General features: G+C 40.6%; 1 protein-coding gene across 3 annotated transcripts in view; it reads left to right on the forward strand.

The window, feature by feature from the left end:
* The window catches only part of LOC110385321 (lysosomal-trafficking regulator), a 67,166-nt gene that overhangs the window by 19,226 nt on the left and 31,405 nt on the right, over positions 1–16,535 (forward strand). For all 3 annotated transcript variants that reach the window (XM_062671584.1, XM_038014278.2, XM_062671585.1), the window contains 4 exons: positions 743–3,042; positions 6,182–6,360; positions 15,378–15,506; positions 16,284–16,374. In XM_062671584.1, coding sequence (XP_062527568.1) covers positions 743–3,042; positions 6,182–6,360; positions 15,378–15,506; positions 16,284–16,374 — 2,699 coding nt within the window. The remainder of the gene's footprint in view (positions 1–742; positions 3,043–6,181; positions 6,361–15,377; positions 15,507–16,283; positions 16,375–16,535) is intronic.

A 16,535-nucleotide genomic window follows, 5' to 3' on the forward strand; every position in this document is an offset into this window, starting at 1 on the left:
AGACAGACAGATCTAAATGACTGACAGCGTCACCTGCGATAACGCGGCCGCGCGTTGGCTCCTGATTGGCGCGCGCACGCATCACGCAATCAGGAGCCAATCAGGCGCATAACGCATTTCGTGTGACATGCTAGTACGATTTTGGTCCCCATAATTTTCATACCCCGGGCCTATATATGTAAATCGATTCTAAAGGAGTAAACTCCAAAAATCTGTTATTGAATACAGTGAACATTATACTTGTTATCTAAACCTAATTACTAAATTTAAATAATGATGATGTTGTGAACATTATCTAGTTACAAAGCGCTATTGTGTAATAAGCTGATTATGGCTATCTCACGCTGGCTGTATACTCCCATCTCTATTTTTTTTCTAATTGATACAGAATACTTACTAATTTAAAAAAAAAAATGTTTTTCACCAATTTCTCATAAATATTTAACAAAATAAATATACATAAAATTCACTGAAGATCAAGTACATATTATCAATAATTATTAAAACAAATTATGTAAAAACTAAATTGGTATGTCATTATTTTTTGCAAAAAAAGCAACATTAAAACCGCAAAGTAAAGATAAAATATTAAAAAAAAATCAGTGTGATGGATGAACCCAGTGACTCTCTCTCAACCGCGCTAATTCCAGTGGGTAGGTAGGAGGTAGACCCGGAAGTACCCGGTCTACCTAAATTCAAAAGTTAACATTATTTTATATTGTGAATATGTTTTTTCGCGCAGGTCTAGACATACGCATCAAGCTAAACTCGATTCATTAGAGAGAAAACGTAAGGCAGCTAAGAGTTCAGAAATCTCCTCTGAATCTCCAGACAACGAGGACCTGCAGGTACTTAATCGCTCTCTAGCCATCAAAGTCTGTGGCCCGAGTGATGACTTCGGGTACTTCAACTCTACCGTGAGGTCTTCCAATGACTACGGCGAGTCCTTCTTCAGCGACCCTTACCACTCGCCGCGGAAAGCCAAGCCCAAGGCGGACGACTACATCAACGAGAAACACAAGGAAATTATCAACTCGGAAATGACGACGTTCGAGTTCACGTTGACCATTATAGACCTGCTGCAGGAGCTGTGCAAGGCCGAGAGCAGCCTGTCCGGGGCCGAGGGCTCGCAGATATCGGTGCAGTGCATCAGCTTCTCGCTGCGGAACATGTGCTCGCTGCAGTTCAGCTCGCCGCCCGTGCACGCGCGCCCCAACGACACCCGCCTCGCGCACACCAAGCTCGCGCTCACCGAGCTTCTCATCGTGTCCCTGGACAAGGTGCTCGTGCACGCCGACCTCTGCACCAAATTGATCAACAACGGAACCATGCCGATGCTGCTGCGAATCTTAGAAGACGTCATCTCTAAATGCAACAAGAACCGTGCCAAAGATATCGATAAGACTGAATCAGATAATTTATTGAAGTTCGTGTTCGGCATAGCTTACTCTGTCACTGCGTTCTTCCACTGTCTGCTGATGCAGTGCCGGTCTGCCAGCAAGCTCAGGGAGTTCACGGAACAGTTCAAGCTGTACGGAGAGTGCCTCAAAGGGGGACTGTTGAAGGAATGCATGGAGCTGATCATTAGGATACCTGAGACGGAAGAGGGGGAAACTATAATATTGGTAAAGAAGTTAATTGAATCTATCGGAAAGCTCATTAGCGGTATGAAGAGGGTGAGGAGTGAGGTGCTGCACTCTGGTGCCTGTTCGAGGGCGCGGCACAAGGCGTGTCGGCAGCGCGTGGCGGCCGGCATGCACCACCACCACGACATCCTGGGGGAGGCCGGCAGCGACCTGCCCCTGTCCTCGGCCTGCTGCGTCTCGGTGCTGTACGGCACGCTCACGTCTCTGCTGACGGACGAAGAAATCACAGCTAAATCTTCGTTACGGAACAAAATATTACGAGTGATGTTGAACTCTGGAGTGTGCTGCTGCTTTTCGCCAGGGTTCCTTATGGAGAGCATAGTTCGGTTGATGCTGACCCACAACGGCGTCGCTACACTGTGCCTGCAACTCCTCGAGCACACTGTGTACGGAGACTTGGGAGCCAGCATCCTGTACCCCAAGATCACCGATCAGCTCCCGTGTTCCATATGTGAGCCGAAGGGCGAGAGAAGAGACCCGAACAACAGATACTGCCCGCTGACGGCGACCGTCGAGCGGAAGAGCGTGTGGTCGTTCCTGATACACTACAACTCGCTGCTGCAGCTGGACAACCACAACAGCGTGCTGCACGCGACCGTGGGCCACTTGCTGCGCGTCACGCCGCGCTGCCGCCCCGAGATGAAGGCCGAGCTGCTCTTCAGCGTCATATACCCGACGTTCATCGTGTCCAAACACAGATACATCATGCGGCTCGAGGACGCCGCGCATTTCCTCACCCTTTCGTGTTTGAACATATTCGCGAGCCTCTTGAACACCGTGTCGTTCGCGGAGCAGTTCATCCAGAAGGGGGGGCTGAGCTATGTGCTGGAGCTGGTGTCGCTACCCCAGTTCGCGCGCCAGTGCTGCGCCATACTCGAGATCACGATCATCGTAGAAATCTTCAAACTAATGAGAGACGATTGCGGATCGACTTACTTTCGGGAGATGAGTACTTTGTCCTCGGTTCAGATGTTGTTCAAGTCCTTAGCGGAGATAACGGAGAAGTGTTTTAATGTGTACAAACCAAACATTCCGGTTGGTAAGTTTGAGGAGCTATGCGACGTCAGTGACGAGAGAGAGGCGCTCCGCGCGGTGCCGAGCCGGAGGTCGCCGTGCCCCAGAACTACTCTGAGCGACTACAAGGACGGCCCGAGCCAGATGCCAGACGACGATGTCCTCAAGAACGCGGTGACATTCTGGAAGACGTGCGCCAGCTTGTGCTTGTACAGTCCAATGTTCCGGGAGTACGTGGTCAGCGAGCCGGTGTTTCTGGACAGCTACGGGCTGCTGAAGGTGCTGCTGCAACAACTGTGCAACAGGGACTACGCTGTCACTGAGATGAGGACGTTGATCAAGATCATGGAGGCTGTACTGACTGTGCAGTTTGCTGTCTCGGGTGAGTGCGCTCGTTCAATAATCGTAGTAATTGTGAATAGTTTGAATGTAGTCAGTCAGTATAAATTCCATAACATCATTTAGCGCACAGCCACTAGCGGTCGCGGACTAACAGCAAAACCCCGAGTGTGCTGGTATTGAGTGGTGCGTCACGCAAGGCTGAATTCTTTTCATATTATCCAGGATGTAATAAAAGTAATATCCACAAGTACCTTTTTTATTTTATTTTCATTGCCTTTGTAGGCAGACGAGCATACGGCCCACCTGATGGTGAGTGGTTACCGTCGCCCATGGACTTCAGCAATGCCAAGGGCAGAGCCAAGCCGCTGCCTACCGCTTAATACTCTCCACAAGCCTCGTTTGAAGAAGGACATGTCATAGTCACATCATTCCTACTGTCTTGTGTACAGTTGCGGCCTTCACGTACCCTCGTCGGAGGACTACCTCGACAGACAACTGAGATCTTTTTTATATTGCCTAGAGGGGTGGACGAGCTAACAGCCAACTTGGTGTTAAGTGATCACTGGAGCCCATAGACATCTGTGACGTAAATGCGCCACCCACCTTGAGATATAAGTTCTAAGGTCTCAAGTATAGTTACAACGGCTGCCCCACCCCTCAAACCGAAACGCATTACTGCTTCACGGCAGAAATAGACCTGCGACATCGTGCCCTAAAATGGATTGCGACTCTCGCATAGTTTTTAATTACTTTTGCATTCCGAAATATAATAAATGCTTAATATATTCCGTAGTGAATAAATTAGAAATTGTATAGAAACACATCAAAATGGTTAGTTATATAACTTGGTAAATGTGTGCGTGCTGCCCTCGTATTGGAATAGCAGATCGAACTCACGTTGGACTCAGCCCGAGCACGTGTCCGCATCAGTAATGAGTCATAAGAAACTTGAGATTTCAAGTACAAGATCAGAAACCGTATAGGTGGCGATTCACGGACTTGTTCGGTTCAGGGTTGTCGCAAATCTGATTAGTTCTAATTAAAATGTCTAGCTGTAATATAATGTGATTATCAATTACAGCCCATTAGCACCAGAATAAACGTCACGCACCAAACAGGTTTCTCCAATGAGTATGTAACTATGTGTGTTAGTAATTTCTGGTGGATGTGCTTTTCTCGTTTTAATACGCTTTTATTAGCTTCATACGTTCAAAACGTCAGATTAACTCATAATTTGGCAAACTTATCAAGAACTGACGACAATTCAATAGGTATTTTAAACAGGGGAGTGCTCTTCGAGATGATACCGGCATCTCGTTTTTACCATCGCACCGCCCGCCACTGGAGTAAAGTTCATCCATACTACCTGGAGCCACTGCGGTCATCCACAGTGCGTTTCCAGAGCTCTTTTTTGCCACGTACCATCCGGCTATGGAATGAGCTCCCCTCCACGGTGTTTCCCGAGCGCTATGACATGTCCTTCTTCAAACGAGGCTTGTGGAGAGTATTAAGCGGTAGGCAGCGGCTTGGTTCTGCCCCTGGCACTGCTGAAGTCCATGGGCAACGGTAACCACTCACCATCAGGTGGGCCGTATGCTCGTCTGCCTACAAGGGTAATAAATAAAAAATAAAAAATTTAGACACTTACTTACTTATTAGTTATTTCCTTTCGGCAGTCGAAACAACAAATTCATTTGAGCGCCTTCTTTTTTTCACTCCGCAAATTGGAAACTGTTGTATTTGCCTGAATGTACATTAAAGAATAATTTATGATACACAACGCTACTTCAACTAACAAATGAGCACTCCACGCTTTTTTTTTCCAATAAATTTATTTTCTATTTTTTTTTTGTATTTTCTATAAAAGCGTGTTTTTTAGTTTTTTTTTAAACTATTATTTATTAATTCTTCATTCGATTTATCACTATTAAGGATTCAACCCTTGATTATATTATTATATAATCACAGTACATAACAACAACAAAAATGAATGGGTAACGACTACAATATAATATATTTATTGATAATTTTACATAATAAATTAATACATATATGCATATAATATATATTAAACGGTTTTTATCTCGTTTATTAACAAAAAGTCAAATCAAAATAATTTAACATAACTCAATCCACACAGTAGAACAGATCTTCCAACGCGCTTGATTCATATACATTATGAATCTCGAGACACACGCACAGCTACTGCGTACTCTGACCCTAACAATCTAGTAAATGTTCTCCTAGTTCAAACCTAAACCTAACCGCGTGACCTAGCTGTCTAAATTATTATGTAGCAACCCTATTGCACCCTTCTGCGGTATCGTACTGTATCACGCATGATTTAATTACGAACGGTACAACAGCTTAGGTATTTAGGTTATCCCGCGAAACCACATGCTGATAAGCCAAACACCGATACATTATACGGGGTTATTGAGTATGGAACAATGCAAATCAATCAATATTAAGAATGATTATATGAAATTACGAGTAGGTACAGAAATATGTTCACATAAACCAACCACTTTATACACTCACACGCACTTACACACATCGACACAACACAATCAGATTCAAACTTATTCTGCAAGTTATCATTCGACAAAGTTAATCTACCTATTTAACTGTCTTACCTTAGTTGAACTACCTGTGTTCATTAATTATGTTAACATTTTCTGGAAACATAATGTGTTTCTTTAATTGGCTCATGTTTGGGAAAACATCCTCTGTACCCTGTGTCTAGTTAAATGCTGTTGAAACATTGTTTATTAAATAAATAAATAAATAAATTTGTGTAACCCTTTCAGTGTCTCAGTGATTATACGAGAATCAATTAAAATTTTGTACTTTGTTGTGATACACAGTCAGAAACAACATTAGTAAGTTTATGTTTTATTTGATGATAAAATTATTACATTCTATTATCCATATTTTCTTGTTATTAAATTTTATGTCGAGCGGTATTGCAATATTTCATGAAGATAGCAAACATTCGCAAACCGAAGTGAATTAGCATATTAATTTGTAGCTTTTAATAAAATATTTTATATATGTGAACTAAATTCCAAGGAATGCAATTTGTATTCGTATATATCGTAAGTTTTTCGAGAGTTGAGTGATTTCGTCAGAAAAACACCTAAATATTTAATTTAAGAGCGATTTTTTTTCTAATGCAGATGTGACCGCAGGGAAATCCAAAGAACTCAGTTGTAGCATCGTTCGCAGCGTGCTGGTTCCTCCTGCAGCCGTGCTGGAGGGGGGCGGAGGCCTGCGGGCGCTCGGTGAGGCCCTCATCCGCGTGGCTACGGCTGAACCTAGCATGCATCACGTCATGCCAAAACTTGCTCATGCTAAAGTAAGAACTTATCGAACTTCGACGTACGTAAGTTAGTAGATCTACTTTTATTGCTTAGATGGGTGGACGAGCTCACAGCCCACCTGGTGTTAAGTGGTTACTGGAGCCCGTAGACAGCCACAACGTAAATGCGCCACTCATCTTGAGATATAAGTTCTAAGGTATCAACTGATCCATCTCATCCAATAAAGGATGGAATATAAAATTACCGCCCCTTTTTAGTCAATAGAGGTCAACGACAAAAACAAAGAACACAACCAAATGACGTCCAAGGGCAGAGCCGTTTGTGTGCGTGGGAGAGAGAGAGAGAGAGCGAGATAGAGAGAGAACGTCTTCCTTTGCGAAATGCATCAAGCACGTGACCACGCGACACCAAACGTAAGAGCGGAAGATTAGACGATATGCGTCGAGACAGGTTTCGCGATGGAAAATTATAATATTATGATATAAAATATTTCGCGGTACACGTGCACCCAGTTACAACATACACTTGCTACCTACATTCGACCTTTTTTTTTAAGACTGAGGTATTGTGTAAACGTGTGTCCAGATTAGTGTAAGATTACTGGTGGTAGGACCTCTTGTGGGTCCGCGCGGGTAGGTACCACCACCCCGCTTATTTCCGCCGTGAAGCAGTAATGCGTTTCGGTTCGAAGGGTGGGGTAGCCGTTGTAACTATACTGAGACCTTAGAACTTATATCTCGAGGTGGGTGGCGCATTTACGTTGTAGATGTCTATGGGCTCCAGTAACCACTTAACACCAGGTGGGCTGTGAGCTCGTCCATCCATCTAAGCAATAAAAAAAAAAAAACAATGTGCAGGTTTCTAGCTTCTTTTGAATAAACCAAACCCAACTGATTATTAAAATACCCCCATGTTGTTGATAGAAAACGTGTAGTACCTACTGTGTCGAGACAGGTATTTTTTTCCTACTTAGGCTAGTGACCTCGAGGGGTCATTCTAGATTCACCGAACGAGTAAATAAGCTCAGGGGGCTCTAACCTGGGGACGGGACCCGTTCCGAACACATTTATGTATTTATTATAATGTAGTCGATATCATCAATTATATCATCGTCATTCGTTGCCGGCTGACATCCGAGTTTGCAAGTCTGTTTCTGTTTTTAAATACAAGGTCAAACAATTTTATCTCTCATCAACCGAATGATCATTGTTCTATACTCTTCGTATATACTGTGTTACTTATAATATTTTGTATTCAAGTTTAACAATATTTACTATGTGTATGTGCATTACTATAATTCTCATGTTGTATTTGTTATTTTAACTGTTCTACACACACTCATCACTTTTAATTATTATTCTCATAATCCTCTCGCAGGTCTGCTGGAAGAGATTTCTTAAAGAAACAAGCAGTGCCTTTGTACATAATTTTCCTATTACTCTGTACTATGTCTTCTCTTTTGTGTGTACATAAATAAATAAATCAAATAGTTCACATTCCATTTGGGTGAGTTCTACTTAGACGAACCGAACCCGCACGAATCGCGACCCACTATTTAATCCGCTACCGTTCGTGAAAATATCCCTGCGATATCATTAATATGGTTTAAAAAAGTCGATCCAATCTTGTGATTTCCGTTTTTGCGTAGTTCCAAGTATTATAGTAGGTACTATAACTAGTCAGGTCATAAGTATTGTCACACAGTAAAAACTTTTCTTTTAGAATGCTGGCCACAAAAAAGTTTATTGAATTCGAATTTCGAATTGTTCATGAAAATAAAAATGTATACTTTTAGAATTTTACTCATTTTTTAATATGGAGTGGACGCTTAAAGAAGACCGTGTTGCAGTTATTGCGTTGCATCGTTGGGTTACGCGCCAATTCAAATTTTTAACATACTGAAAAATTTGAATATAACCAAAAGATTCGTTTATCGTACCATCAAACGATACAATGAAGACTCTAGTGTAGATGACAGGTCAAGAAGTGGTCACCCTCGGTCTGTTAGGACTCCAGCAGTGATAAAAGCTGTGAAGGCGCGAATTCAAAGAAATCCCAAACGTAAGCAGAAACTGTTGGCCCTTCAGATGGGGTTAAGTAGAACCACGGTGAAAAGGGTGTTAAATGAAGACTTAGGGCTTCGGGTATATCGAAGAAAAACAGGACATCGTTTGAATGCTCGTCTAATGGACCTGAGACTGAAGAGATGCCGCCCTTTGTTGAAGCGGTACGCGGGTAAAAAATATCGGGAAATTCTTTTTTCGGATGAAAAAATTTTTACCGTAGAAGAGAGCTACAACAAACAAAATGATAAGGTGTACGCACACAGTAGTGAAGAAGCGAGCAACCGTATTCCGCGTGTCCAACGAGGTCATTTTCCATCCTCGCTCATGGTATGGTTGGGAGTTTCTTATTGGGGCTTAACAGAGGTACATTTTTGTGAGAAAGGTGTAAAAACGGATGCAGTTGTGCATCAAAATACAGTCCTGACGAACCTTGTGGAACCTGTTTCTCATACCATGTTCAATAACAGGCACTGGGTATTCCAACAAGATTCGGCGCCAGCTCATAGAGCGAAGAGCACACAAGACTGGCTGGCGGCGCGTAAAATCGACTTCATCCGGCACGAAGACTGGCCCTCCTCCAGTCCAGATTTGAATCCGTTAGATTACAAGATATGGCAACACTTGGAGGAAAAGGCGTGCTCAAAGCCTCATCCCAATTTGGAGTCACTCAAGACATCCTTGATTAAGGCAGCCGCTGATATTGACATGGACCTCGTTCGTGCTGCGATAGACGACTGGCCGCGCAGATTGAAGGCCTGTATTCAAAATCACGGAGGTCATTTTGAATAAGCTTTAGTGTCATAAGAATCTATGTTTTGTTAAGTTCATTTTGGTATATGAATGGTTACATAATGAATAAACTTGTTTCAATTATTTTACATTAAACATGTGACAGAATTTATGACCTGACTAGGTAGTTTTATAAAAGTCATCGTGACCGCGTCATCATGTAAATATTATTAAAATGAATGCGAACTGATACCGGAAAAGTGTTTTGATCGCGTTTACGACTCCCGCAAACCTCGGAATAAACTAAAGCTCTTATTACTAAGGCACACTGAACGTGTCGTTCAATTTGAATTCTTGTATCATGATGGGTCCGATATAAAAGTTGCGCAACACTAAAATGTTATTGCTTATATAAATTATGTAAGTACCATGCTTGATGTGAATGTTTGACACGGTTTTATATTAATAGCCATTTATTAGTTTAAGGCATAACTTTGAATACACCACTTTGGTTTGCCGTCTGTTATACAATTTACGACAGTATTATCATGGTTGAAGTTAAAGGACACCATTTAAATGAATAAAAAGTAACTCGTAAAAACAAGTACAATCCAAGTAAAAAACGACCTTAGAATCTATATATTAATACGTGAAGCAAAAACTTTGTATCCCTTTTTAAGAAAATTGCGCGAACGGAGGAGTATGAAATTTTCCACACTTATAGAGAATATAGAGAAGAAGTTTACTGGTGGTAGGACCTCTTGTGAGTCCGCACGGGTAGGTACCACCGCCCCGCCTATTTCTGCCGTGAAGCAGTAATGCGTTTCGGTTTGAAGGGTGGGGCAGCCGTTGTGACTATACTGAGACCTTAGAACTATATCTCAAGGTGTGTGGCGCATTTACGTTGTAGATGTCTATGGGCTCCAGTAACCACTTAACACCAGGTGGGCTGTGAGCTCGTCCACACATCTAAGCAATAAAAAAAAAAAAAAAAGTTTACAATGCTAATATTTTTTTAAAATAATGCATAAAAGATAGATTAAATCAATAAAGAAAACATTACACACACTACATACCATGTATTTGACGCACACACGCATGCATACTATTTATTGTCAAACTTTTGTTCTTGACGTCTGTTGTCAAATTGAGAATAGAATATGGTTTGTCTTTGTTATTTTTTAAAGTGTAGTCTTGGCGAAATTTGTGATTATAGAAGTATAAAATACAATCATAATAGTGTACAAACTTACAATTCCAATTAATTATAGTCCAATTTCGACTACTGCGGGACCACTAGTATAATAAAATTACATTAGGGTAAGACCGATATTTACAGATTTCAACACAAATGTTGTACACCGTTCTGAGGGTCGTATAGTAAAGTAACCTTAGGAAACTACAACAATATAAGCAAAGAGCAAAAGCTGAGAGCCAGCGCCTCGTTCCCACGAAGTGCCTTAACTTAGTGGATACATTTAATTTTACTAGTGATCCCCTGATAGTCGAAATTCGACTATAATTAATTGAGATTATAAGGTTGTACACTATTATCATTCTATTTTCAAAGACTATTATACTTCTATAATCACAGATTTCGCCAAGACTATACTTTAGAGACAAATATGAATAAAGACAAACAATATTTAATCTATTCTCAAATTGAACACAAACTATAAGCAATAAGAAAAGTTTGACAATAAGCAAATAGTAGGAATGCATGCATGTGTGGATGTCAAATACATTATAGTGTGTGTAATGGTTTTATTTATTGATTTAATGTATTTATTATGAATTTTTTTAAAAAATATCAACATTCTGCACTCCTCTCTATTCTCTATAAGTGTGGCAAATTTCATACTCCTCCGTCCGCGCAATTTTCGTAAAAAGGGGTACAAAGTTTTTGCTTCACGTATTAATTTAAAGATAATATTTCTTATAGTCCAAACGTTGCTTGACTAAAATATTAAATTCATGAGCAGCAATTGAACGTTTTGTGGGATCTTCAGAGCTATTTTTTTTTAAATCCGAGCCGCCATCTCACCTGTTTCGCCAGTCTATTTTTGTACCAAATATTCGTACATTAAAAGTGTATAGACATCATATCAGGAAACAGTTGCTTTCTTTGTCTCGATACCAAAACAGCATTTTATTTATCTCCGGGGTAACACGGCTGCGTGTTCATACGTCATCGATGAGAACTAACCTCTATGTTTCAGTGAATACCTTACCTACGACAACAGCGACCACTACAACTCTAATTTCCTTATTATCACTTTAGTAGGCTGGCGATTCGGCCTTCATCTAACAATAACAACATAACTATCGATACTCCAAAACACTTTACTACAACCATGTTAATTGTAACTTTTGCAAAAATTAAACCACATACTTTTAATTTGGGTAATGTGTGGGATTTAGAATCAATAAAAAAGTGTTTCTAAATCGACTTATGTAAATAAACGTAGTTTTTGGGTTCAGCTTGTTCGCTGACGTATGGTCGATCTAGGAGGACCGGTTTTTTGGCTTCGTTCCGTTAGTAGACGCCTCTGTAATGGATTTGGCTAATTAGAGTTCTGCGTTAGTTCAATATTTGTAGTTGCGATTTTTTATTTATCAACCACTTATAAAACTCATCGTTAAGAATGTAATAAAATACTAGACTAGAAGAACTAGATAAGGAATAAGAAAATACTAGATAATAATAGATAGATAATAAAATAGAAAATAATAAGAAAATTCTAGACTAGATAAAAAATACTAGACTAGAAGACTGATTACTAGATAAGAAGTGTGACAGTGTCAGCTCACATGGTTAACGTGTGTGTACAGGCGGGTTTTGCAATAGTTAGGGCTTAAAATCGAAGTTTTCTAAATGATTTTCAATCCTATACAAAAAATATCAATTAGTATCCATGAACTAGACGGAACCTTATTGCTAGTTATAGATTCATTCTTACCAAAGAACCAGCCGACCGTCTCAGAAAACGGAACTCGCGGCGCCCCGCGGTCGTGTCGTTGTTTAATAACAACTATTTAGCTAAGCTTGTATGTAACGAAAGAAATTAACTTCTAAACTTTATGTAATAAGGGCTGTTTTTGTTTATTTCTTCAAAATTAAAGGATAGTGAAAGTGAAAATTTAGTTTTTGCCTTGAAGCTAAGGCCAGCTGTTGTGCTAGCGTCTCATCACGCTATATGACGTTTGAGGTGAGCATGTACATAGTGACTTTACTTTAGTTCCAATGTTTTGTATTCTTAATCATATTATTTTAATACTGATTATGTAGTTTTAAAGATTTATCTGTTCCGTGTTTTTAAGTCTTCTATTGATAGAAAATGACTAAAAGCGCTGACTTAATCTATTGCTATATAGAATTAGCAAATTTTAGAATAAATAACATTTACGGCTTTGCGATTTAATATGTGAACTCTCGAATTTTGAATCTTCGCTATTTTCAAATAATTATAATATTGTAGATCATTGACAGCAGCGTAAAAGTATTTTTATCCTCATCTTCAGTATAAAGTCGTTTTCAATTTAATGATATTGATAAATGTGTAATAAATTGGAGAATCAAAATATATATGTGTGTATAACTTGAGTTTATGTAGATGTTTCATAACATCTTCTGCCTATTTCTGCCGTGAAGCAGTAATGCGTTTCGGTTTGAAGGGTGGGGCAGCCGTTGTAACTATACTGAGATCTTAGAACTTATATCTCAAGGTGGATATTGGCACTTACGTTGTAGATGTCTATGGGCTCCAGTAACCACTTAAGGTGGTCTGTGAGCTCGTCCACCCATCTAAGCAATAAAATATAAAAAATTAAAATTGGGTTTCCACTGACCTACTTTCAAACGTATGCATTACAGCAATTAGTGTATCAATAAACTTACCTTTAAACAGTTTGCAAGGGTGCCCTCAAAATATGCCCTCAAAATATGTAGATCAAAATAAATCCAATCCAAATCTGATTATGCAATTTTTTCCGATTTATTTGCAGCAGGTAGTCACGTCGTGCTTGTTTTGTTTCTTTGTTCGCGTTATATTACAATAATACAGGTTTATTCGTGTGAATTTAAAATCTAGAGACGAATTAATTAGGCACTCTCTTCATTTTTTGAAATCAAACAGGTATATTATTGTTCAAATATTTTACCTATGAAATGATTGCGTTACATAATTAAGGACAGTTCACACCTCTTTGGTGTTAAGGGGTTACCGGAGCACACAGTACCACCATCTTGCCCCTTTCTGTTGCAAAGCAATCGTGCGTTACTGTTTGATAGGCGGCCAGTCGTTATGCAGTGCACTTCGCTGCCTCTCCGCTGCCAATGCTAAACGTTACGAGCTATCTTATAATTGTCCTAGTCTAATGAATATCTCGCTCGGTTTTTTTTTTATTGCTTAGAGGGGTGGACGAGCTCACAGTCTACCTGGTATTAAGTGGTTACTGGAGCCCATAGATATCTACAACGTAAATGCGCCACCCACCTTGAAATATAAGTTCTAAGGTTTCAAAGAATAGTTACAACGGCTTCCCCACCCTTCAAACCGAAATGCATTACTACTTCACGGCAAAAATGGGCAGGGTGGTGGTACCGATCCTAGCGGGCTCACAAGACGTCCTACCACCAGTAAAAACGGTGTACTTGTATCGAGGGCTGCGACATTGCCGATCGGCAAATCCCGGAGACGGGTATCAATTTTTCTCAGTATGTATATGCCAAACACGTATAAATTGCTTATTTTCACGACGAATGAAGACCTGGCATCGGGAACAACGCGAGCCCACACAGGTTGAGGCAGCTATGCGTGGGGACCTCGTAGGAGATTCGGCCCCCGGCCCGAAAAACAAAAAAAAGCCGCATTCTCCTCTATTATTAAGACGATGCTCCTAGTCGGTGGGGATCATGACATGTCAGACCATCGTCAGCATTCATGTTAAAAATTACGTAGAGGAGTTGAAGTTAGGTAGAAAACAATAAGACGAGATTGTCAATTCCGAAGTTGACTAGGTTAAGGAAACTGGGGCCTTGCGTCTACTGATCAACCGCAGAAGGAGATACTAAAAATATCCACGCGGCTTTATCTTGCGTTTTACTAAGCTCGCCATATATTATTCATAATTAAGCAAAACGTGTACTTTTAATCATATCTTAGAGTCGCGGACGCCTGATAATTAGTAGTAGTTAATAAGATTAGACCGTCGGTCTTCGTTTGAACAAAAATGGACGAACGAGTAATAAAGTTACATTAGAAAACAACATTTAAATGTCAGGAAACAGTTAAATATTAATGCATAATATGCAAAACTGAACACGGATATGTGTTAAATAAAAACATTGAACTATATATAGTTATGCTAAATGTAGAATAGGTAGGCAGCGGCTTGGCTCTGCCCCTGGCACTGCTGAAATCCATGGGCGACGGTAACCACTCACCATCAGGTGGGCCGTATGCTCGTCTGCCTACAAGGGCAATAAAAAAAAAGAAGCTTGAAGACTCGAAATAGACTGTTCGATTAACGAGAATATTTGTGCGAGGATATTGTACCTACGTTAGGATAAGGTCCAGAGGTTATCCTAGCTTCACTGGATGTATAGGTGAGCTCGCGGGCTCAACCTTAGAAAATTTACCAACATTAGCCGTAGCAAGGGAATCGGAATCGCGACTCACTGAGAAGATCGGCGAGAAACGTTGAACTGTAACTGGGTTGGCTACTCTATGTAGATAAGTGTAAGAGCACCGAGCCCTTATTATAAAAAAAAACAAGATATTCATTAAAAATACTGTTCACCACCACGTCAGCACAACTTGTCGTATTTTGTTGGTACTATGACATAAACCCTCTCCGAAGTGTCATGAGCAATTGTATAAAGTTTCACACAATCTGACGAAGATTAAATAGACAAAAAAATAAAATAGATTTAGTACCTAGAAATGAAGTTATATATATTCTGTCTTTTTCCGAGAGAAGCCTTCACGGTCTTCTAACTGTTCTATAGATCTTGAACAAGTAGGTACGTAACTGTTTTTGAACTGATTATGCATCTAACATATTGTATTCGCCAACGACTACAGCTACGAAGGATAACCCGCCGAGTTTCTCCTCAGATCTTCTCAGTGGGTCGCGATTCCACGCCGGTGGTTCATTAAGCGAAGCACTGCTCTTGCTAGGGCAGGTGTTAGTAAACTCGTGGAGGCTGAGTGAGCTCGCCCTCGACAACATGTTAATAGTTAGATTATTATCAGGTTCCACCCCTGGCGTGTGAGTCCGGGAGCAGCACGCCGGAGTGTTCGTCCAGCGACGAGAGCACGTGTGGCCCGTACGCTAGCGAGCACAGCGATCCCAACCCTGCCCGGCCTGATGACGGATACGAGGTCAGTCTACACTACATAAATACAATCCGTCATTCCGAATAAACAGGGCTACTGGTGGTAGGACCTCTTCTGAGTCCGCACGGGTAGGTACCACCACCCTGCCTATTTCTGCCGTGAAGCAGTAATGCGTTTCGGTTTGAAGGGCAGGGCAGCCGTTGTAACTATACTTGAGACCTTAGAACTTATATCTCAAGTTGGGTGCCGCATTTATGTTATAGATGTCTATGGGCTCCAGTAATCACTTAACACCAGGTTGGCTGTGAGCTCGTCCGCCCATCTAAGCAATAAAAAAAAACCTATTGGGCACTTGTTCCTACCCTTTTAATGGCTGTAGTTGTTGTTTGGGGTCGCAGTGTAAGCCGTAGCTGAATCTGGTCATAGTTTTTCGGCAGAAATCGCCAGTGCGGTAAGAACACGTGCGGCTGCAGGTGCTCACAAATATACAACATCGTTTTCCCATTAGCAAGTCTTAAAAAATCCGCCCACATTATTACATTAGGATAATTACGTCGTAGCTAGCGACGACCTCGACTTTAAGCTATTACATTTGTAATTATTAAAATGTTTCTCACGTGACTCATGCAGTGTAGTATCACTTTTAAATTAAGATGTTTAAAAAAATAATATTGCAAATTCATTATATTTTGATTGTTTTTTTTCATAGTTTCCGTTCTTTGTGTTCTTACAGTTTATAAAGTGAATGGAACTGATAAAGCAGTTCAGATGACACTGCGATTCGCTACCCAGTGTTGATTTTGTTCAATTTTATTTTAACAGGCGGACGTAGAGTTAGGTAAACTTGATATAATCGAGACATTCAAGAGTCGAAGGCTCTCTCCCACGATGTCGGCTCTCACAGCGAACCCTGGTAAGTCATACGAATATGATTAAAACACTATTGTTGAGAAATACAAACTTGAAGCGACAGTCTTCTGTGTGCAGTAAAAATATGTTATATCTGTCGCGGATTGTTTGTAACTTATTAAATGTTAAGCTAATAATGGTTTTCGATACGTTCAAAGCTAGTCC

Source organism: Bombyx mori, chromosome 12 (assembly GCF_030269925.1).
Source record: "Bombyx mori chromosome 12, ASM3026992v2".
Classification (NCBI taxonomy): Eukaryota; Metazoa; Arthropoda; class Insecta; order Lepidoptera; family Bombycidae; genus Bombyx; species Bombyx mori.